A 24,440-nucleotide genomic window follows, 5' to 3' on the forward strand; every position below is an offset into this window, starting at 1 on the left:
TCCTCACTATCCCCTGCAAAATATTCAGTAAAGTCTACATCACTAACCAAAGTATTTGTGACACAAATTGTTTGTAACAACTTGAAGATCTGCCAGCCTCTAAGTCAAGTCTGGTGCTGGACAAAAACCACATGAACCTAGAAGGCAGAGAAGAAAGCTGAAATCTGGCTTACATGTCAATGATGTTTTACTTCACTAATAAACCAAAGCAATGTAAATTAAAATAATAAACCGTTTTACCTATAAAATTGGTGACAACTTTTTATAATGTAACAGGCAAGCATTCAATGAGACAAACTTTTTTTTAAACCTTTGACTATGACGCATGGCTGCCCCACTCGACATGTGTGATCTTAGTTCCTCACCAGGGATCAAACCCATGTCCCCTGGATTGGCAGTGAACAGTCTTAACCACTGAACCACCAGGGAAGTCCCCAAGATGGATTTTTATACACAATCCCACCTCTTGTCATCTCTCCAAAGAAAATAAAAATATAAATAATCATGTAGAAGGATATTCATTATGGTATTATGTGTAACAGCAAAACTTAGAAGTTACATGTATGTTCTATGAAAGGTATCCCTAAATTAACAATAGTACATTTATAAAAGAGAATGTTATGTACATATTGAAATTCAATTTTACAAGAATTTGGTATAGGAAAATGCCTACAAATTAAGCATATGAAATACTATCTAGTGTTCTCATCTGAAGAATTGGAATAGAAGTCATCCCTACTTCATAGAGTTGTTGTAGTTTGAAAGGCGGACCTAATTGTAAAGCAAGGACTCAAAAATTATTGGGTATCTGGAATGATGGTGGCATCTTTCTCAAACTTGTTCAGGGGAGAAACACACACACATATATATATATATACGTAAAACCAAGAAATAGTTAAAATGTTCAACAAAGTTCATCAAAATAACCATCATTAAAACTGAGTTAAAGGTCATTTTATAATTTAATCAACTAGGGTATTTATTCAATGAAGAAAACCCAATTCTGGAATACTTAAGATTAAAAAAAAAGACTACATTGAAAAGTGTATCATTAAAATGCTTTATGTTACAAGTAGTGGCAAAGCCAAGTCATATTTTAACTAAGAAAATATATTTCAGTTCATATAACTTGAAATGAAATCTGAAAAATCAGTCTTAGAATTGGTAAAATAGAACATACTCCTACATATTCATGAGGGCCTCTATTCTGTGGCATTAATTTATTATTTCTGCACCAATACTGTACTGCTTTAATTACTATAGCTTTGCCCTATACTTTACTGATAGGGCAAGCTGTTCCTCATTATTCTAACTTTTTTTGACTATTCTTAGCATTTCTCTTCCAGAAGAAATTTTGAATCAGTTTGACAATTTCCAGAAGAAAGTTCCATTGAGATTTTTTAAATTGGAATTGCAATTAAATTTTTAAAACCTATAAGTTTACTTTTATAAATGGCTCTTTCTGGAAAAGATAAAATGCTTCTCATGATAAAGTCCACTCTTCTTGACATCATATACAAGGCCTTTCATAATCTACTTTTTTCTTACCTTTCTAGATGCCCTGCTATTTCTAAATTTCTTTCAAGAAGATATAGTAACTTATTTATTTTTATTTTTAAAATTTTGGCAGCACTGGGTCTCCTGTTGCAGCACTCAGGCTTCTCTAGTTGCAGCACAGGAACTCACTTCCCTCTCAGCATGTGAGATCTTAGTTCCCCAGCCAAGGATCAAACCTGCATCCCTTTCATTGGAAGGTAGATTCTTAACCACTGGGTCACCAGGGAAGTCCCCCTGCTATTTCTTGCCTCACATTTTAATTCTCCAGCATCAGCAGAGACTATATATCATTCATTTCTATGGCATTTATTTTTTATTTTTATCATTTATTTATATTTTATCATTGTTGAGCATCAGTTCAGTCGCTCAGTCGTGTCCGACTCTTTGCGACCCCATGAATTGCAGCACGCCAGGCCTCCCTGTCCATCACCAACTCCCGGAGTTCACTCAGACTCACGTCCATCGAGTCTGTGATGCCATCCAGCCATCTCATCCTCGGTCGTCCCCTTCTCATCCTGCCCCCAATCCCTCCCAGCATCAGAGTCTTTTCCAATGAGTCAACTCGTCACATGAGGTGGCCAAAGTACTGGAGCTTCAGCTTTAGCATCATTCCTTCTAAAGAACACCCAGGGCTGATCTCCTTCAGAAGGGACTGGTTGGATCTCCTTGCAGTCCAAGAGACTCTCAAGAGTCTTCTCCAACACCACAGTTCAAAAGCATCAATTCTTTGGCGCTCAGCCTTCTTCACAGTCCAACTCTCACATCCATACACGACCACTGGAAAAACCATAGCCTTGACTAGACAGACCTTAGTCAGCAAAGTAATGTCTCTGCTTTTGAATATACTATCTAGGTTGGTCATAACTTTTCTTCCAAGGAGTAAGTGTCTTTTAATTTCATGGCTGCAGTCACCATCTGCAGTGATTTTGGAGCCTAAAAAAATAAAGTCTGACACTGTTTCTACTATTTCCCCATCTATTTCCCATGAAGTGATGGGACCAGATGTCATGATCTTTGTTTTCTGAATGTTGAGCTTTAAGCCAACTTTTTCACTCTCCTGTTTCACTTTCATCAAGAGGCTTTTTAGCTCCTCCTCACTTTCTGCCATAAGGGTGGTGTCATCTGCATATCTGAGGTTATTGATATTTCTCCCAGCAATCTTGATTCCAGCTTGTGTTTCTTCCAGTCCAGTGTTTCTCATGATGTACTCTGCATATAAGTTAAATAAGCAGGGTGACAATATACAACCTTGACGTACTCCTTTTCCTATTTGGAACCAGTCTGTTGTTCCATGTCCAGTTCTAACTGTTGCTTCCTGACCTGCATACAGATTTCTCAAGAGGCAGGTCAGGTGGTCTGGTTCCCATCTCTTTCAGAATTTTCCACAGTTGATTGTGATCCACACAGTCAAAGGCTTTGGCATAGTCAATAAAGCAGAAATAGATGTTTTTCTGGAACTCTCTTGCTTTTTCCATGATCCAGCGGATGTTGGCAATTTGATCTCTGGTTCCTCTGCCTTTTCAAAAACCAGCTTGAACATCAGGGAGTTCACGGTTCACATACTGTTGAAGCCTGGCTTGGAGAATTTTGAGCATTACTTTACTAGCATGTGAAATGAGTGCAATTGTGTGGTAGTTTGAGCATTCTTTGGCATTGCCTTTCTTTGGAATTGGAATGAAAACTGACCTTTTCCAGTCCTGTGGCCACTGCTGAGTTTTCCAAATTTGCTGGCATATTGAGTGTAGCACTTTCACAGCATCATCTTTCAGGGTTTGAAACAGCTCAACTGGAATTCCATCACCTCCACTAGCTTTGTTCATAGTGATACTTTCTAAGGCCCACTTGACTTCACATTCCAAGATGTCTGGCTCTAGATTAGTGATCACATCATCATGATTATCTGGGTCATGAAGATCTTTTTTGTACAGTTCTTCCATGTATTCTTGCCACCTCTTCTTAATATCTTCTGCTTCTGTTAGGTCCATACCATTTCTGTCCTTTATCGAGCCCGTCTTTGCATGAAATGTTCCCTTGGTATCTCTAATTTTCTTGAAGAGATCTCTAATCTTTCCCATTCTGTTGTTTTCCTCTATTTCTTTGCATTGATCACTGAGGAAGGCTTTCTTATCTCTTCTTGCTATTCTTTGGAACTCTGCATTCAGATGCTTATATCTTTCCTTTTCTCCTTTGCTTTTAGCCTCTCTTCTTTTCACAGCTATTTGTAAGGCCTCCCAAGACAGCCATTTTGCTTTTTTGCATTTCTTTTCCATGGGGATGGTTTTGATCCCTGTCTCCTGTACAATGTCAGGAACCTCATTCCATAGTTCATCAGGCACTCTATCAGATCTAGTCCCTTAAATCTATTTCTCACTTCCACTGTACAATCATAAGGGATTTGATTTAGGTCATACCTGAATGGTCTAGCAGTTTTCCCTACTTTCTTCAATTTAAGTCTGAATTTGGCAATAAGGAGTTCATGATCTGAGCTACAGTCAGTTCCTGGTCTTGTTTTCATTGACTGTATAGAGCTTCTCCATCTCTGGCTGCAAAGAATATAATCAATCTGATTTCGGTGTTGCCATATCTGGTGATGTCCATGTGTAGAGTCTTCTCTTGTGTTGTTGGAAGAGGGTGTTAGCTATGACCAGTGCATTTTCTTGGCAAAACTCTATTAGTCTTTGCCCTGCTTCATTCCGCATTCCAAGGCCAAATTTGCCTGTTACTCCAGGTGTTTCTTGACTTCCTACTTGTTGAGCATAGTCAGCATTCAATACACAATAAATACTAAGTTCGTCTCAGAGACGCAGTAAATATTTATGGGAATTAAAAAAAAATAAAACAGAGAACAACTAATTTGCTCAGGCTACATGGCCAGTAAGTGGCAGAAGCGAGACTGAAGTCTATATGTGTCAGTTGATAAAGTCAACACTGCCTCCTCAGAGACTGAGGTCAGCTAGAGCTTTCTGCGTAATGCATTGCACACCTCTCTCTTTCTCTCTGTGTCTTTCTCTCTCCCCTTATTTACTCAAATCAGGATCCAAATATGATCCACATGTAGTATTTGGTTGACATGTTCCTTAATTCTCTTTTAGTAAGTCATTTGCCACCTTTTTAAAAATTATGGTAAAATACCCAATAACATTGGGCTTCGCTGGTGGCTCAGAGGGTAAAGTGTCTGCCTGCAATGCAGGAGACCTGGGTCCGATCCCCGGGTTGGGAAGATTCCCTGGAGATGGAAATGGCAACCCACTCCAGTACTCTTGCCTGGAAAATTCCAAGGAAGGAGGAGCCTGGTAGGCTACAGTCCATGGGATCACAAAGAGTCACACATGACTAAGCAACTTCACTTCTTCACACAATAACATAAAATTTATCATCTTGACCATTTTTAAGTATGCAGTTGAGTAGTCTTAAGTCCATTCACATTATTGTTCAATAATCTCCAGAACTTTATATCTTGCAAAATTGAAACTCTATAGCCAGTAAACAATTCCCCATTCACCCCTTTCGCTTCTGGAAACCACCGTTCTACTTCTGTCTATATGAATTTGACTACCCTAGGTACTTCATATATGTGGAATCTTATAGTAGTTGTTCTTTTGTGACTGGCTTATTAACTTAGCATCATATCCTCAAGCTTTACCCATGTTGTAGCACATGTCAGAATTTCTTTCCTTTTTAAGGCTAATATTCCCTTGTATGGATGTAGCATATTTTGTTAATACAGTCATCTCTTGTTGGACACATGTTGCTTCCAGTTTTTGGCTATTGTAAATAATGCTGCTAAGAACAAAAATGTACAAATATTTCTTCAAGATCCTGCTTTCAGTTCTTTGGGGTATATACTCTGAATGGAATTGCTGGATTGTGTGGTAGTCCTATCTTTAATTTTTTGAGGAACTATCAAATTGTTTTATAGCAGCTCTACCATTTTACAATCCCATCAACAGTGCACAAGGGATCCAGTTTCTCCACATCCTCACCAACCCTGCCACCCCACTTTTAAAAATCACTTATCTGTTGAAGAAACTGTGCCATTTGTCCTTTAGAATGTCTCACATTCTAGATTTGGCAATTGCATCTTTGTGTTACCATTTAACAGGTTCCTCTCTTTCCTACATCTTCTGTAAACTACATTTCCTGTAGATCTAGATTCTTGATTAGATTCAGGCTCAATTTTTCTGGCAAGAATAATTCATAGACAGGGCTGTGTAATTCCCTATTCAACACACCAGGAGGCATATAATGTCTGAGTTTCCCACTTCTGCTGATGTTAAGATTACTAGTGAGTTCAGGTGTTCTCAGCCTAATCCATCCATTTAAAATTTCCCTGTCAATATTTTACCTAATGGTTTTAACAACCATTGATGATTATTTTACAGATCCATTATTAGGAGTTCATTAGGAATTCCAAAATGGTAATGTTCTAATTCTAATATTCTTTTTTGCGTTTATTCGCTAGAATTGTTCTATAAAGAAGTTTCCCTCTATTAAATTATCCTAAAATGCAGTTAGTAGAGGACCCATGCTTGATTTTTTTTCTCTTCTGTTTATCCATTTTGAGAATAATGAATTGATCCCTACCAAAGTTGAACAACAGGGTTTCTTTTTTTGGATTCAGTAGGAGTGATTATGAACTCATAGAATTTTATACTTTTTATTTGCTTTCCAAATACCATTTTCACCCTTCAAAGTATTTCTAGACTTATAAGTACCACTGTGACTTACTGTTTCTTTTCATTTTAATCCAGGATTCATGAATATTGTCAAGTTTTAATCATTGAATTCCATTCCTACAACCAAAGAATACTGATTAATTCATATGCCAACCAACCCTCAGTCTTTCTGAGAATGTTGAAATAGAAATGGCAAGGGAAAGGAGAGAGTTACTAGATTTTTTCCAACTCCATTAGGAAATTCAGTCAGTTCTTTCCTTAGACCAACTCAGCTAGCTCTTCGATGGTTCCCAAATTGAAATGATCCCCACCTGGTGAAGAATTCTGATTACACAAAGGTATAGAAGATAAAGTTGTTTGGACTGCCTACCATCCCTTTTCCTTTCTATAAGCAGACCTCCTTTATTTATTCAAGAACTACCCCTATTCCTTGGCTCAGACGGTAAAGAATCTGCCTGCAATACAGGAGACCCAGGGTTAGAGAAGGTCATGGAAACCCACTCCAGTATTCTTGCCTGGAGAATCCCATGGACAGAGGAGCCTGGCAGCTACAGTCCAGAGGGTTGCACAGAGTCAGACACGACAGAAGCGACTTAGCACACACACATGTACCCCTGCAAATTCATTGGAAGGACTGATGCTGAAGCTGAAACTCCAATACTTTGGCCACCTGATTTGGAGAACTGACTTCTTAGAAAAGACCCTGATGCTGGGAAAGATTGAAGGTGGGAGGAGAAGAGGACAACAGAGGATGAGTTGCTTGGATGGCATCACTGACTCGATGAACATGAGTTTAAGTAGGCTCCAGGAGTTGGTGATGCACAGGGAAGCCTGGTGTGCTGCAGTCCTTGAGGTCACAAAGAGTTGGACACGATTGAGTGATGACTGAACGGAACTGAACTGAATGTACCCCTGCTCCACCTGCCAGGCCAGCCAATCACTTGGCTCTTACCCCAGGCCCCAGGCAGGGGACCTGGGACTCAAGCCAGGCTAATTAGCCAAGCTACGGAGTTTTTTGTTTGGACTATTGGCAAAGATTTGCACTCTGTTGCCTGTAATCACTAGCTATTAGAGTCATCACTTCCAACAGAGCAAAAATGTGTAATCTTTGTGCATTTTAATCTATTGACTGTTAACTGGGCATTGCTAAGGCCAGCTCTTTCCCTGGATTTATTATTTTTTTTAATCATTACATCTCCTTTTTCATTAAACTAGTTTGAGTCTGGTTTTTTTCACTCAAAACTAAAACATCCTTAACCCAATGGGAGAAATCAAAACAGAAAGGAAAAGAAAATAAAAAGGAAAAGAAGGGATATAGTGAATGGGAAAAAAGAGAAACTTAGATGAACGCCACTATAACAAATTTTCCAAACTTCCAATTGCTTTAGTCAGTGAGTCTTATACCTGAAAGGAATCATACAAATTACTTAGCCTCATTATATTTTATTAATTTCTTACTTTATATTTGATATCCCTAAGTTAGACAAAAATTACTTTGCCATATTATTTATTCATGCTTGTATTAGGGTCCTCCAGAGAAACAGAGCCAATATGATATATATAGAGATAGATGTAGATAGAAATTTAGACCTATAATCTATATCTGTCTGTCTGTCCATCCATCCATCCTATCACTCATCCATCCATTCATCTATCTACAGAGAGAGAGAGATGTATTTTAAAGAATAGGCTCATGTGATTGTGGGGGCTAAAAAGTCTGAAATTCATAGGGCAGACTAGCAAATCGGAACTTCAGATGAACTGATGTCTTGAATCTAAAATCTTCAGGGCAGAACAGCAAGTGGTTTCTATGTTTCAGCCTTGACAGGGTTTCTATGTTTTAGCCTTGAGGCAGACAGAGTTTCTATGTTTTAGCCTTGAGGCAAAGTTGTTCCTTCCTCTGGAAAGCTCAGTCTTTGCCCTGAAGGCCTTCAACTGATTGGTTGAAGCCCCCGCATTATGTAGTGTAATTGCTTTACTCAAGTCTATTGATTATTAATTATATCTGAAAAATATCTTCACAGCAACATCTAGACTAATGTTTGACCAACCAGCTGGGCACCCTTGCCTAATCAAGCTGACATAAAATTAACCACCACAGTGTTGTCTTACCTCAACCGGTAAATAACTAGAGACATGCATGTATCATAAAATGATACAAAAATAAAATTAGAACCAGAACCAGAAACTCAGACTATCCTCCTGCCTATGTAAATTAAATAGGCATAAAGATTTTAAGTGATTTGTTCAAAAGCTGACGATAGAACCAAGACAATGAGCATATGATTCTCCTTAGGACAGCCCAGACCCTTGGATCTTAACACTAGGCATTTTATACTGTGGAGAACTCACAATTCTGGACTTCCTTACTTTGAGGGTGATTACCTCCCATGGTTTGAGAGCAAATAAAAATGTTACCTACACCATGACAGCCTTTTTTGTTCCCAGTAAACACAAGCACAAGCACAAGAAAGGGCTGATGATGAAAATGTTGAATTTTGGCTGAGCTCTGTACTTTTGAAAAATAATGACAATAAGAAACTCCCTGAACTTTGTTTTATGAAAGCCCCTACCTTTTGTGTTCTGGGAAACAGTACACCCAACAGGATAACCCTTCTTTGTGTGACTTAGATAGGACTGGCAACTCTGTCTCATGTCTCCCTTGTTGACTTGACCGTGACAAGAGCAAACATAGATCTTTCCCCTTTCACCTAAACCTGCTGACAAGGCCAGACACAAACTCTCCAATTCCTCCTTGTCTCATGAATGATTAGCTGAGATCAGAACTGTTGGTCTGCCTCAAATTAGCTAGACACAAAGGTAAACATTTCCTGTTCAGCCAACTTACTGAGATGCCTCATGACTGCAGAACAACCGCCTAAGAATCCCTCACTTGTGTACTCCTCCCCATAAAACAGTAGGGTAATACCACCTGCCAGGAAGTTCTAATCTTGGCATCTGGGCTGTTCTCCATATTGTAATTAACTGGATGAGATCAATTTCCTTACTGGTTCAGGTTTTGTCTTTGGCAATAACATCCATCAGAGGGTTGAGAATTTAAAAAAAAATAAATTTTTTTTTTTTTAAAGAAGAGGGACTTCCCTGGTGGTCAAGCAGTTAAGACTCTGTGCTCCCAATGCAGGGGACCCAGGTTTGATCCCTGGTCAGGGAACTAGATCCCACATGCCATATGAGATCAGGGCAACCAAATAAATAAGAAAAAAGGAAAAAAGGGGTCTAAACACATGGGGAGACAGCTGGGTCACAGAGTTACAAAGAAGGAGAAGGTGTAGTTGCCTCAGTTCACATACTGTGAACTCATTAAACCTGTACCTCCTCAACCAAATTATTAAACCACTACCGATTCAGCTTCAGAGGACCAGTGAAGGAGTTCATTAACTGATTTCTAGATTGAAATTAATGAAATCTATTCATTTCTTTAGTGCTAATCAGGGGAAAGTTAAAGGTTGAAAAAGGAATGAAAGCAGCCCCTGACACAAGCTGGCCTGGCATTCACAGCTACGCCAGGGTATTCTCCTGTATGTATATATACACACACACACACAATCTCAGGAGACCTTAAAGTGAGCAAAATAAGGCCACATGTTAGTTTGGCCTAGGCCACTGTGCCACACACACAGTACCAAACAACCTGCTATCTTGGTTAAAATGAGTGATTGCTGCTTCTTAACCAATTTCAGCTTTTCCTTGCTCTAGTCTGCCCTCCTTATAGGTAAGATTTGAGATAGCCAAAGGAAAAGCTGCTAGAGCCTTTCTGTCAACTCTTGCACTCTTCAACTTCATATCTTCTTCAATCCTGTTGCCTAGAATGCAGACATCTTAGATCATGAGTCCAGGCTACCCTCAGTGGAACAAGAGAAAAGACAGCTGTGTCTTGGACATCAAAGAGCACCGTACGGTGCCTGAACTGCCTTCCCTGTCTTTTACATGATGAAGTAAATGCGGAAAGCAGGAAGTCTAGAGCTGACCGAACCTGGAGGAAGAGAGTGGGGAGGAAGGAGAAAAGGGGAAAGACAGGAAAGAAAGAAAAGGGTACAACACTGCTCAGGAGAAGGAAAGGAGTACGAAGGGACAGGATGAGGAGCTGGGTTAGTCCCAAGGTCTAAGCAACTCTTTTGTTTGTTGTTCCTAGAGCCTTAAAGGAGTGGGTTTCATTGGAAATTATTAACTATGATACTTTCTACAGAACACTAATTCAAAATGATGGCAATAATAAGGTGCTGTGTTCCTCATCTCAGGGATGAAAGCCAGAGCTAAGTTTGACTCAGGCAGGGCAAGTACTGGAGGGCTCTGGCTTCACACAGTGGTTACTACAGCTTCAGGTATCACATTTAGACAGAACATTGCTCAGGGGAAGAAAAGGGATCTCTTTCCATGGCCCTTTCTTAAAAGTGAAGAAACCTTTTGCCATAAGCCTCCCTTCAGACTTGCCCTTCAGTGTACTAGCCAGAGCTAGATTATATATCCATTACTAGAGCAATAACAGACAGAGAATAGGATTGCCATGAACAATAAACCATTCTTATTAACTTGGGTCCACCTCCAGAACTAGGGACGAGATCATCTTCCTCTAGTCACAAAGGGGAGCGATAGATACAGGACCACTGCTTCTGGGGGTGCAAGCTTTTTAACTCAGTCACAAAAAGGAACAAAACTGTCCCATTTGCAGAGACGTGAATGGACCTAGAGACTGTTATACATAGTGAAGTGAGTCAGAAAGAGGTAACAAATATTATATATTAACACATATATGTGGAGTCTAGAAAAGTGGTACAGATGAGCCTATCAGAAAAACGGAAACAGAGACACAGATGTAAAGAACAAAAAATGTATGGACACCAAAGGGGGAAGGAATGGGATAAATTGGGATTGATGTATATATGCTACTATGTATAAAATAGATAACCAGGGAGAACTTACTGTATAGCACAGGGGAGCTCTACTCAGTGCTCCGTGGTGACCTAAAAGGGAAGGAAATTTTAAAAGGGGATATATGTAAACATATGGATGATTCACTTTGCTGTACAATAGAAACTAATACAACATTGTAAAGCAACTACACTCCAATAAAAATTTTTTTAAAAAAGGGCAGTATCTGATTCTAGGGTGCCCCATTCACATTCCCACATATTGTAATTTGTAAAGTTACTGACAAGTTTCCAGCAGATGGCAGTAAAGTGCTTGGAGAAAGGACTGCTGCTGCTGCTAAGTTGCTTCAGTCTTGTCCGACTCTGTGTGACCCCATAGATGGAAGCCCACCAGGTTCCCCTATCTGTGGGATTCTCCAGGCAAGAACACTGGAGTGGGTTGCCATTTCCTTCTCCAATGCATGAAAGTGAAAAGTGAAAGGGAAGTCACTCAGTCATGTCCAACTCTTAGCAACCCCATGGACTGCAGCCTACCAGGCTCCTCCGTCCATGGGATTTTCCAGGCAAGAGTACTGGAGTGGGGTGCCATTGCCTTCTCCGAGCTTTCCCTAATTTACACACAGTGAGGTGACAAGGTAGATAATTAACGAAAGTCAAGATTATGTCAGATGAAGGGCTTCCCTGGTGGCTCAGACGGTAAAGAATTCCCCTGCAGTGCGGGAGACCTGGGTTTGATTCCTGAGTTGGGAAGACCCCCTGGAGGAGGGCATGGCAACTCACTCCAGTATTCTTGCCTGAGAATCCCATGGAAAGAGGAGCCTGGCGGGCTACAGGACATGGGGTCACAAAGAGTTGGACACGACTGAGTGACTAAGCACATTAGACGAAAGTGGTGGTGAAGCTGAGAAATGAGAGTCCTACAACATAGATAATCAAATTCAATGTAAACTTTAAAAAAATATATGTGGTAAATTCTATTTAATGAAACAATTCATTCTATATTTAAGAAATGTTTAAAAAATCTTTATTCAATAAATTCCAATGTAGTTACTCTGAAAAAAAAAAAAGTATCCTAAATTGAAAATCATTATGTTAATCAACAAAAAGTTTTTAATTATCTGTCAAGATCGATTTCTATAAGAGTGGCAGCATTCAATACAGCAAAGACCCTACTCTCTCTCATATCAAATGATTATGGTACACAGAAAATTACTATACCGTGAAAAAAGATACTGATTGAACGGATGAAATATTATCACTAAGGATCATTATAAGACATGATTAATTTTAAGAAATCTGATATTTTAAAAAAGCATTAAATTTTCTTCATTATTTCTCTCATGTATCTATAGAAAGGGAAAATATAGTTAAAATTAAACAAGCAAACATAGGATAAAATTGGGAATACAGGGTGATATGTCAGGAAAAGATTTTAAGAGAGTCTGGCTAATCAATTTTCTTGTTGCTGTAACCTCTACCACTTTCTCTTAATATCAAAGCAGAATTGTATAAATAATTATGATACAAAAATGCAAGGAATTTCTTAGGATCAGTTTACACTATGGGTCAATAATATATGCAACGTGTATGATGAAATGGAATTCCTTTCATATCTTCCCTGTGATCACGGGCATAGTCCCATAAGTAATAATCCAGAAGAATGGAATTAATCTCTCCAGTAGTTTTTTCACCCTTTTTTTCAATAAGCTCCAGAAGACAATCCCGGATCAGCTCGACACACCAAACTGAGCACCCTCTGATTTCCACCTCTTGCCTATTCCCATTAAAAAGCATTTCTCCTGCAAGGAGGAAAAAGAAAAATAAGCACTAATAGTCAATGAAATAAAATGCATTCAAAACTTTACTGTAGGATAACATGCAGTAAATAGTACTCATTTTAAAACTGTAAATCTCAGACTTTATTTATTTTTGGTAATTTAAACAATTTCTAAACTCTGGCATTAATTCAAAATTGCAAGTTAAGTTCCACATGGTCAGGGATAGTGTCTGACTTGATTGTCTCAATATTCATAGGACCTAGCATAGCCCCTTGCATATACTAGCTCCCCAATAAATATCTGCTAATTGAATATGGGTGAGCCATATATTTTAAAATATGACAGCAAGATTATTAAATTATTTAAAAGACAGGATTTAAAATTTGGGTTTGATGTTGGAGAAAAAAAAAATTACTGCAAAATGTGGAGGACTCCCAGGGGGCCAAATAAACAGCACCTCCCTTACCCTTGAGAACTTAATGTTGTCTTGGAGACACGCCAGATACATCAAGAAAAACCTAGGAGATCAAAGTTCTTAGCTTGAGCAAGGAAAACCATGCTTGTTCTTCAGAGTCAGGATCCTTTTGTCAGCTCTGCCTGAATACAGAGCCACTAGATTCTACAGGTATTCAGTGCTCATCTCCAGAGTATATCTGATCCTGCAAGGTGGACACTGGTAGTGCTCTGCCAGGGAGACTCGAGTTGGGCTCAGCAACTCAACAGATAGAGGCAGACAGAGTAAGTGGATGCAGCAGCTGGGCGCAAAATGTGGTCAATTAGAGAGCATATGCTGCCCCATGTCAAGGCAGACAGACCCCAGAGTTCGAGCATTTTTCTTCTCTTGGAAATCAGAAAATTGAATTTCATGTGAAATCTAATTGTCAAGTGCTGATAACTAATTAAAAATTGCTTAAAACACTGTTCAAGCCAAACAAAACACATCTGCAAGCTATATTTGGCCTCGGGCCACCAATCGGTACTCTTACACAGAGCTTCACAGTAGCTGAGAAGCTCTGTGATCCACTGAGACCTAGAGGAAATGCCCTAGCCCCACTGGTTCCATTCTGTCACTTGGGATCTTAAATAGTGTTACTTGTGTCCCTTCCATATGTCTCTCTCTGATCCTTGGGGCAAGTGGAGGAACAGACACTGACTTAGCATTTGAGTTAAACTTTTTTGGATGTGTAGGATTTGAACTGAATAAAAGAAAATTTGGGTGGGGGAAACCAGGCAAGAAAGTGTTTATAAAGATAGGAATGTGTATTGCACACACCCAAAAAAAAAAAAAAAAAAAGATCAACTGAATATGGCTGTATGTAGAAGAAGCCCTGACTGCTAAAGGTTGTCCCTTTAAAGGTAGTCAACAATTAATGATCCCAGACATGAGTATTATGACATAGTACAGCTTGTTATTTTTCAAATGAGGAAATGAGCAAAATGGATTGCCCAAGGCTACATAAAAATCTGGTAGAAGCAACCATAGGAATAATGGTACCTTTATATTCTGTGTTATTCTTATTTTGGGTGATTGAAATATATTTCACAAGAAAAAATTACTCAATCATAAAAACAGCTTCTTTTAAAAATAAAGAAAAAAGTAGCTGAAAGTATTGCCCCTAAAAGAGAAATTAACATGAAAATTGTACAATATAATTATTTTCCTTATGCAAAGGAATATTTAAAAAGTGAAAAGTTAGTTTTCATATAAACACAATTATCTATACTCATAATAAGACTCTCACTCTTGAGAATTAATATTCAAACTCAATAATGGCAAATAAATAAGCCTAGAAAAGTCAGTGACTTGTGCAAGATAAACCAGCGGCAGACCCTGGAGCCTCCTCACTCAAAATCCAGTACATATTATTTATCTCTCAGCCCACTTTTTATTTCACAGTGTAGTATGCTCTTAAGCTTAATTAATAACACTTTGAATACAAACCTGAACTGTCTTAGTGTTACACACCTTCATGTGACATAAATTTAGGTGTCATTTTAATACAAGACTCTGAAATGATGATGTCCAGACAGTGTGATTTCCAGCAATAACCATATTCCACAGTGTAAAAAACAAAAACCAATTTTCTCTATAATTTAATTGCCCTTGCATTCTTTACATGTGCTTTTAACAATAATAGTGTTTTGTTTTTTTTAAGGGAAGATCTTTTGTGAAAGAAATGACAAAGACTGAACAATTCACAGTATAACAAAGAATGTCTTAATTAAGCTAGCAAACCTTTGAGAAGCTTCTCCAGTAGTTCATTGGAGTATTTCAGGGCTCCCAGGTAAACAAGAACCTGAGGTAATCTGTAGTCGGCAAACATGGTGATACTGGAGATGTCCTTAAAGCAGCCATCTCCTTTCCCCTCTAATACACTCCACGTATCTGCCACCAGGATTTGGGCCCTTTTGTAAAAAGAAATTCTTTTTCCCTGATGAATGAAGAGAATATGAATGTTACCTGGGTATCTGAAAGCCTTACGTATGCTATTAAAAAAAGGTACACATCAGAAACATTTTTTCAAGGGTAAATAATGTTACTCTTTGGTAAGAATTTATAGACCTTTTATAGAAAAAAAAATGGAGTCTATAGATACTAATTTATCTCTATCACTCCAGGTTTACTTCCTTTATTTTTCAAAGCACATAAAATATAATTCATGTCATCATGGTACTACTTTGTGTTCTTTTTCAATGACATTACTTTATATACATATTTCTGTGCCACTATAATTTATCTGCTTTCTATGTTTAAGGGCTAGATAGCATTTCTTTAGAAAGTTTCTTAAAATATATATATATGCTTTTCTGAGTGCAACATAATTCACATTAATTATATAAAATATAGAAGCATATGGAAGAAAAAATAATCATCCCTGAACTCACTTTTGAAGAGAATTACAATATCCATTTTTTAACTATTTCCTTTCAGATAAAATGATTACTTATTTCAGAGATAAAGACACAATTGATCAACAGCTAGAATTTATCAAGTCAACCATTTTTGGAAACGGTCCAAGTCAATATTTAAGTCCATATAACAAAGTAAGCTACCAATTATATTTATACATGTCAGAAACAAATTTAACCAAGCATTATAAGACAATGGGTCATAATTTAACTCAAAAATTCTCTATAAAACTACAAATGCTCATTAGCATGGACTATGGAAAAACATAATTAAATCTACTCCTAGTCTTAATACCAAGGCTGATGACCTCAAATCATCTTTTATAACTGTGAGTCTGCTAACCGTTAAAAAGTATCACTGGCTCCCAAAACACATTCTGACCACCTTGGAGAATGTTTAAATAAGTAAATGACATAAAGAAGTAAATAAAAAATGAAATTAAATTCTTCAAGGATAGACTCCATATAAAAATTCTTTAAGATGATAATATAGATTTCTTTATTTATTAAAAAAACTCTATTAAAACTACTTCTTTTAAAAATATTGCTATACTATCCTAATGAGAAATAACTTAATATTGTTTAACCTTAAAGAATACCCCCTGCAATCAATCCAGATGTACTTTTTCTAAGTAAACTAAGTTTTCCATCTTTTTTTTTTAACTAAATTTTCTAAAGCCACCACTAAGAAACTGAGTATTTTGTTTTCTAGGGCAAACACATACACTCATTTTTTGGTGTAAAGTCTGTAAATTACATTGAGTGATGGAGGAAGAAATCACCACTAAGAAATATTTCTATATCATCTGGGAATAATCTATATTCCCAAACCTACCAAAATATGACAACCTAGAAATTGTTCCTTTATGGATGCTGGACTTGTAGATGGTAACTAGATTTCTAATTCAAGTAAACTTTATTGAACAGCAAGCATAAACTTAATTCACAAAATAAAACTGTTCCAAAAAGAAGTATTAATCATAATATATATTATAATAGAAGCTATTGTCTCCTATTTTTAATAAGATTCATAGAGCAAGGGCTTCCCAGGTGGCACTAGTGGTAAAGAACCCTCCTGCGAATTCAGGAGACATAAGAGATATGGGTTCAATCCCTGGCTTGGGAAGATCCCCTGGAGGAGAGCACGATGTCTAGAGATTCCCATGGACAGAGAAACCTGGCAGACTACGGTCTATAGCGTTGCAAAGAGTTGGACATGACTGAAACAACTTAACATGCATGCATGCATAGAGCAAACAGGAAAAATCTAGGAGCCAGACTTATATAACAAAATCAGTGCCAGCATCTAACAAAACACAAATTGTCACATCATGAGCACTGTTTCCATGGTAGCCAACTAGGATATCATGAAGGTTAGACTGTAATACCCTAAAATGAAAACGAAAACAAATTCAAGTGAAGAATCTAAAAATAAATTCAAATCACCTATAAAGCATTTTTTAGCAAGCTGATATTTTTTTAGTAGTCAAATAATTTTAGTAACCAAATCTACATCTCTAAAATATTAACTGATATCACTGAAAATACCAGTAAATCCTCTAGTAACAATTCCCTATATGTTCCATAGGGCTTCCCTGTTGGCTCAGATGGTAAAGAATCCTCCTGCAAGGCAGGAGACCTGGGTTCAATCCCTGGGTTGGGAAGATCCCCTGGAGGAGGGCATGGCAACCTACTCCAGTATTCTTGCCTGGAAAATCCCATGGACAGAACAGCCTGGCGGGCCATAGCCCATGGGGTCGCAAAGAGTCAGACACGACTGAGCAACTAAGTACACAACATATATGTTCCATAATATTGCTTTGCAAATAAAATATTTTCAAAATAGTATCTTTATAAAATAATAATGTAAAACACTATAACCATGAGTTGATTTTCTGCAACAAACTTATTATGAACAAACTAGAAAGGTCAAGAATTACAAATGCTTAAGTATAATGTAACATGTTATCAATTATGCTTAGTCACTCAGTCCTGTCTGACTTTGTGACCCCACGAACTGTTGCCCACCAGGCTCCTCTGTCCATGAGGATTCTCCAGGCAAGAATACTGGAGTGGGTTGCTATGGCCTCCTCCAGGGGATCTTCCTAACCCAGGGATCGAAGTCAGGTTTCCCGAATTGCAGACGGATTCTGAACCACCAGGGGAGAAAAGCTCAAGCTTTTCATGTATATTTATCAGTATGTCAGCATAAAGGAAGTTGATTTGTTAATTAGGGCTTTTATATAGTTACTGAATGGGCTTCCCTGATGGCTCAGTGATAAAGAATCCACCTGCCAACACTGGAGATGCAGGTTTATTAATCCCTGGATTGGAAGATGCCCTGGAGAAGGAAATGGCAACCCACTCCAGTATTCCTGCCTGGAAAATCCCACGGACAGAGGAGCCTGGCGGGCTACAGTCACTGGGGTTGAAAATGACTCAGACATGACTTAGCAACTAAACAACAATAGTTACTGAATGTTCTAAATCAGAGTCACTTTAAGAGCTTTAAAAAATAAAGTTATTTTACCCAGAGATCAGAATCTTTGATGGTGGTGCTTTGGGAATGTATCTGAATTCTGAAGTCTCCTGATTCTGGGGCACAGCCAGGTTGAGAAATCACTCATCTAAACTGTTTCCTTTAGACAAATTCTCTAACTTCACTAACTTGTTCACAATGTCAAGAAACAAATGATAATCTCAGCAAATAAGTGTAACATTAAAAACAATTATAATTATTTTTAGTAACTTGCTGAAGATTAAAAAATACAGCAATTGATACTACTACCATATTATGAAGGAGTAGGGAAAAGGACACTCAAATATGCTACTGCTGATCATCTTTGTTATTGTTTTCCTGGAGAAGAGTAACCATTTTTATGTATTATAAGTCTGAAAATCCTGGCCACACTCTCAGTAATCCCATTATGGGGAATCCATTCTAAGGAAATAATTACAGGTGTTAAACTGCTGGGCAATATTGCTTATTTTTACATAAAACTGGAAACAATAAGATATAAAATTTAATTTAAAAATAAAACTATATATCACAATTATTGTGGTAAAATAGTTTGGGCAAATAATTATGGTAATATACATCAATACAGTGGAGTACTATGAAGCCATTAAGAGTAGCATGGAAAAAAATTGTGCTGTGAAAGAATTTTTACTGACATAGATGCTCATAATATATTAAATTTTAAAACAGTTTATATAGCATATTTCTTCCCAGCTCACAGAAAAAGACCAAATTGCGAACAATGGTTAACTCTTGGCAGAATAACGACTGCGTTCTCTGTACTATCCAAATTCTATAATTAATTTGTTTTACTTTTGCAATTAGAAAATTTTTTAAATATGGATAGAAAGACATTTGAGGACTTCCCTGGTGGTACAGTGGATAAGAATATACCTGCCAATGCAAGGGACATAGGTTCGATCCCTGGCCTAGGAAGATTCCACATGCCTCAGAGCAACTGAGCGCATGTGCCACAACTATGGAGACCACGAGCCACAACTACTGAGCCTACAGCCCATGAGCCACAACTACTGAGCCCAAAGTGCAGCAACTACTGAAGCCCACACACCTGGAACCTGTGCTCTGCAACAAGAGATGCCACCACAATGAGAAGCCCTGCACTACAACTAGAGAGTAGCCCCTGCTTGCCACAACTAGAGAAAAGCCTGAGCACAGCAACAAAGACCCAGTGCAGCCAATAAATAACCAACTAAATTTTTTAAAATACATTTGATTTTATCACTTTCTGAATTCAGCAGCAGTACCAAAAGTTCATTAGAATTCCTTTCGACTTGGAATTGAGCTGCTGCTGCTGCTAAGTCGCTTCAGTTGTATCCGACTCTGTGTGACCCCATAGACAGCAGCCCACCAGGCTCCCCCGTCCCTGGGATTCTCTAGGCAAGAACACTGGAGTGGGTTGCCATTTCCTTCTCCAATGCATGAAAGTGAAAAGTGAAAATGAAGTCGCTCAGTGCTTTATTTTTTATCTTTTAAATGAATGTGCAGAGTCACAGATGTAGAAAACAAACTTATGGTTACCAGGGGTGAAAAGATGGGTGGGGGGGAGATCATTTGGAAGATTGGGATTGGCATATACACACTACTATATATAAAGTAGATAACTAATAAGACTTACTGTATAGCACAGAGAACTCTACTCAATATTCTGCAATGGTAAAAAAAAATCTAAAAAAGACTGGACAAAAAAATAAATAATAAAGAGTAGACATATGTATAACTGGTTCACTTTGGTGAATTATTTATGTCACCAGAAACTAACACAACATTGTAAATCAACTACACTCCATAAAAATTTTTAAAAATAAATAAATATGCAAAGGTAACTTAAAATTAACTAATCAGAGATTAAGTGAGTCCTCACTATACACTCAGTGTTATGTGAGGAATCACAGGGATTCAAGAAATATAGTGCTTTGGGATAACAATAATGATAATCTTATGAAAATAATAAATGAAACATGAAAAAATGTAGTAATACTTCTTTAAGAAAGTACCAAAATGTTTAAATTTGATTTTTGTTACATTTTGGGGAATTTTCTGTAAGAATGTATTTTAGAAATGAGTACTGATGGGAAATGGCTCAGGTACTAATTTTCATTTTAAAATGTATCAGTCTCGGACTTCCCTGGCAGTCCAGTGGTTAAGACTCTGAGTTTCAAATACAGGGGGCACAGGTTCAATCCCCAGTAAGGGACTAAAAACCTACATGCTGCATCTTGTGGCCAAAAAGGAAAAAAAAATATATGTTAGCCTTAAAATTAATCTATATCCTGGTACAGTTTCTAATTGAACTTCTCAGCATATACAACAAATGAAAAGAAAGCACTCTGCTGTAAATAAAAGAGAATTTCAGCAAATGCTTACTAACTCAATCTTATCTACCAAAATAATTCACTCCTTTTTCTCACAGAAACAAAAATTCAGGACAACTTGAAAGTAAACAACTACATGATGTCCTGAATTCATTCCATCCTAGTAAGGGAGTAAGCAAGTGAAAGTCACTCAGTCATGTCCGACTCTTTGCGACCCCATGAACTACACACTCCATGGAATTCTCTAGGCCAGAATACTGGAGTGGGTAGCCTTCCCCTTCTCCAGGGAATCTTCCCAACCCAGGGATCGAACCCAGGTCTCCCGCATTGCAGGCAGATTCTTTACCAACTGAGCCACCTTCCTAAAGTCATGTTAAATTTAATCTTAGCCCTTCTTCGACAACACCCATGTTGATTCTGGAATACACAGATTCCAAGCAACATGAATGACAGTTTGATTACTTTTATACACTGTTTAATATATTTATATGGCCAGCATGAAATAAAGAACTTGATCCAAATTTCCTGAAAAACAAGGTTGAAATGACATACTTTGAAGACTAAGATAAAGCTCATAGTAACCTCTGCATTAATAAAATGGTTCCTCAGAAGAGAATGAAGTTCAACAGTGGCCTAGGGTCTCTTTCCTAGAAACTGCCTGTGTCCCATCGATACTACTCTCCACAGTCACACTTAACTGGTCATAATCCATGCCAGGTCAATCAGTCCTTGTCCAGGAGTTTTAGAACTGGAAGCAAGAGAGCTCCTCCCTCTCTCCCTGGTGGCTAAAGTGATAAAATGGGAAACCCTTTTCCCATTATAGAGTATTGAGTAGAGTTACAGGGTAGGCTATTACAGAGTACTGAGTAGAGTTCTCTGTGCTATACAGTAGGTCCTTCAGTTATCTGCTTTTCTACTTCATGGAGAAAGTTGGTCTGCGGTAAGAGAAAAACGGAGTCAACAGAAACAAAGAGAGGACTGAATCCCGATGGCGTTGAGTCCCTGATCCTGGATATTTATCTCCATATCTTGTTTTGTGTCTGTCACTTGCAATTAAAAGAATCTGAACATACATAATCAGGCATCTTTCACTTTACAGTAAAACTGAAAAGCTAGCTATTTCTTGACTAAATGACCTAAGATATTGTACATTAGCTAACCTTTCTATTTTTGAGACTGTGGTTCCAGGTCTACAAATAGGATTATAACGCTCCTTGTCCTTAGCCCTACAGAATTGTTCCGTGGATCAAATGAGAGTGTATGCATGCAAATACCTTGTGAATCATAAAGAGAGATTTGAACAATATTACCAGTCATTTTAGTTGTTGTGATTACAAAAGGGTAAATTTTCAAGTTGACATAAGTACTTACTAACTTAGTTAAGAGATTTATATATACGTCCCTCTTAAGTTACTTTCAATTCTATTTAACAGTTAAAATACACAGTGACAACGAATTTTAAAAGATTTATACAAAAATAAAATCCAGGTGTATACTAGGAGAGTATACAAAATGTTCACCATTTAAAAAGTATGCCTACTTAAATTTTTTGTACCATAGAGCAAATAATACTGTTAAACTACCCTGTGCATGAAAAAGAAAATACACAGTATATATACATTAGAACTTAGCAAGAAATTTTTTAAGAGAAAATTTAGTATACATTCTGATTCTTATCCAATGAAGTAAAGTTTTTGAAGTACTAAAAGGACCTCACTATCCCCAAGTGACATCATGTTAAGTCTAGTGTTTTCTTAGGTTTGAAACATTGTAAAGGACAAAACAATAAAGGAAATACACTGATTAGAAAGCATTAAGAGAAGTAATGTCTTTGAAACACTGCTTAACAATTTTGTTACTGTTCCTTGGTTCCATTAGGAAAAAATTTCAGAATTTAAATTTTTACTCTCAAAAGGAATTCTGAAAGTAAAAGAGTTATCTATGAGAAGATAATTAAGAACTCTAAAATCTCTAGAAGGGGAGCAACTCACCTCAAACTGAGTCACATCTCTGTAAGAAGGAAAGTTTTCAACTACCAGGTGCAATAACTTCTGAGCACTTTTATCACTTTTTTGGACACAATTAAGAAAAGAGCCTTCAAACTTCTCAAGCAGAATTTTCCCTGTTTCATTGAGAATCCGATGCCTCTCTTCTATCAAAGGCATGGGGACATCTGTGTCAGACCGGAGTATATGCCGGACCTCATCAAGGGTCACTGTGGCATAGTAGGAAGCGCTAGTTACTGGGATCCCTTAGGAAGAAGAGCACATGCAGAGGAACAATGTCATACTTTTATACTCATTAGGCCTTTGCTTTTACAACATACAATTAAAATGAAACCACTTAAGTATTACAGGAATGAATTAAAAGTAGATGAATAATTAAAAATCAGAAACAGATCCCTCATTCTGTATTTGCTCGTCTGTACTTACTCATCCACTTCTAATAATTGTAATATCACATCAAATGTAGTTTGATTGTGTAAAGTGTGGGATAATATTTGTCCCTTTGCTCCTCAGATGTCATCAGAGTGGCGTTCCTAAGAAAACTGACTTTCAGTCTTAGCTGCGACAGTGATAAGTATTAGAATCATTTCACACTGATCAAAGATTTCATGCCAGCTTCTTCTCTTACTTTTATTTTAAGCAGAGGTACCGGCAATAAATTTGGCTTATCAATACATTATTCCATGTCCCAACCCACTCTGTGGGACCCTCCCAGTAAAATGAAATCTCAACGCCACTGGGTCTGACCGGGAGTAGGGGTACCAACCTTCGTCCAGAGCTCTGTTGATCGCGGCGCACAGGGACCAGTACCCACTATACGTCTTTCCCCCAAACCCCACCAGACATTTATGCTCGTCACTCTCCGACCAGAAGGAGAAGTTGAGCGTGTCTGTCACGAACACCCAGTTAACGGCGGCCTCGTCGGTGCCCCTAGGATTCAGCTCGTGAATCGCCTTCCAGCCCCCAATGCGCAGCTCGGGCCCCGTGGCCTTGGCCAGCAGCAGCTCGGCCACCCTCCGCACGCCTCCGTCGTCAATGAACACATCTCGACTGTTCTCGGCAATGAATTTTGCAGACTCCCTGGGAGTCAGAAGCCTGTCCATCCTGCACTTCTGTGGGACAGGAACCGACACTTTTGCCCGCGGGCTGGCCAAACGCCCTTCCCTTTCTAGCAGGGACAAAGGCCAGGGTCCCCTACGACTTTCCCTCCCTTCCCACCGCGGGATCGCTGCCCTAACAGGCTCCCACCCTCTCAGAGGGGATAAGAGAACCGACGGTCCCCAAGCTCCTAAGGCCCCGCGTGCACCACTGGGGCACAGCGAAAACCAGCCCGAGGCTGCAGGCACTTCCGGGAGGGAGGCCCCACCCACTCGGGCCCGGGCGCGCGCCCAGACCCGCTTCCGGTTCTGAAGGTCCGGAAACCGCCTGGAAGAGTCGGTCGCGCGCCTGCTGGGAGTTGCCCAACCTAAGACCTGAGGGCTTAGCTGATTTGCGCGTGCACCCACCCTCCCCCGGGCAGGTGGGCCTGCGAGACCGCTGTGGCGCGAGTTTCAGCTACTCCAGCCGATGTACGGTGTTGCCCTCACTCGGCTCCCGCGCCTCTCCTGCCTACTGAGGGCGAAGTCTGGGCAGGACACCGTTGGCGACACGCTGCAGCCAACTTCCTGGGACTCGAGGAACTTTATGGCCGTGGGTCATCGTGTCGGGGACCGAGCCACCCCAAGACTGCGACACGGGTTGGAGGTCCCCGCAACCCCTATCCCCCAGGCAGTC

General features: G+C 38.7%; 1 protein-coding gene across 1 annotated transcript; it reads right to left on the reverse strand.

Moving 5' to 3' along the window:
- Positions 1 to 12,204: 12,204 nt before the first annotated feature.
- QNG1 (Q-nucleotide N-glycosylase 1) lies at positions 12,205 to 23,900 on the reverse strand. Its single transcript, XM_068974425.1, has 4 exons — positions 23,434 to 23,900; positions 22,653 to 22,912; positions 15,137 to 15,332; positions 12,205 to 12,921 (listed from the first exon to the last, which is right to left on the reverse strand). The coding sequence occupies exons 1-4, from the start codon at positions 23,768 to 23,770 to the stop codon at positions 12,689 to 12,691; spliced, it is 1,026 nt and encodes a 341-aa protein (XP_068830526.1). The 5' UTR covers positions 23,771 to 23,900; the 3' UTR covers positions 12,205 to 12,688.
- Positions 23,901 to 24,440: the final 540 nt, after the last annotated feature.

This window comes from Capricornis sumatraensis, chromosome 6, assembly GCF_032405125.1.
Source record: "Capricornis sumatraensis isolate serow.1 chromosome 6, serow.2, whole genome shotgun sequence".
NCBI classification, from domain to species: domain Eukaryota; kingdom Metazoa; phylum Chordata; class Mammalia; order Artiodactyla; family Bovidae; genus Capricornis; species Capricornis sumatraensis.

What these genes read in the sequence shown, in the direction of transcription:
- QNG1 (XM_068974425.1), bottom strand. Translation starts at nt 23,770, where the DNA reads ATGGACAGGCTTCTGACTCCCAGGGAGTCTGCAAAATTCATTGCCGAG. An exon ending in GAGATGTGACTCAGTTTGAG is followed by an intron (nt 15,333 to 22,652) that starts GTGAGTTGCTCC and finishes TTCATTCATCAG; the next exon opens with GGAAAAAGAATTTCTTTTTA. An exon ending in ACTGGAGAAGCTTCTCAAAG is followed by an intron (nt 12,922 to 15,136) that starts GTTTGCTAGCTT and finishes TCCTCCTTGCAG; the next exon opens with GAGAAATGCTTTTTAATGGG.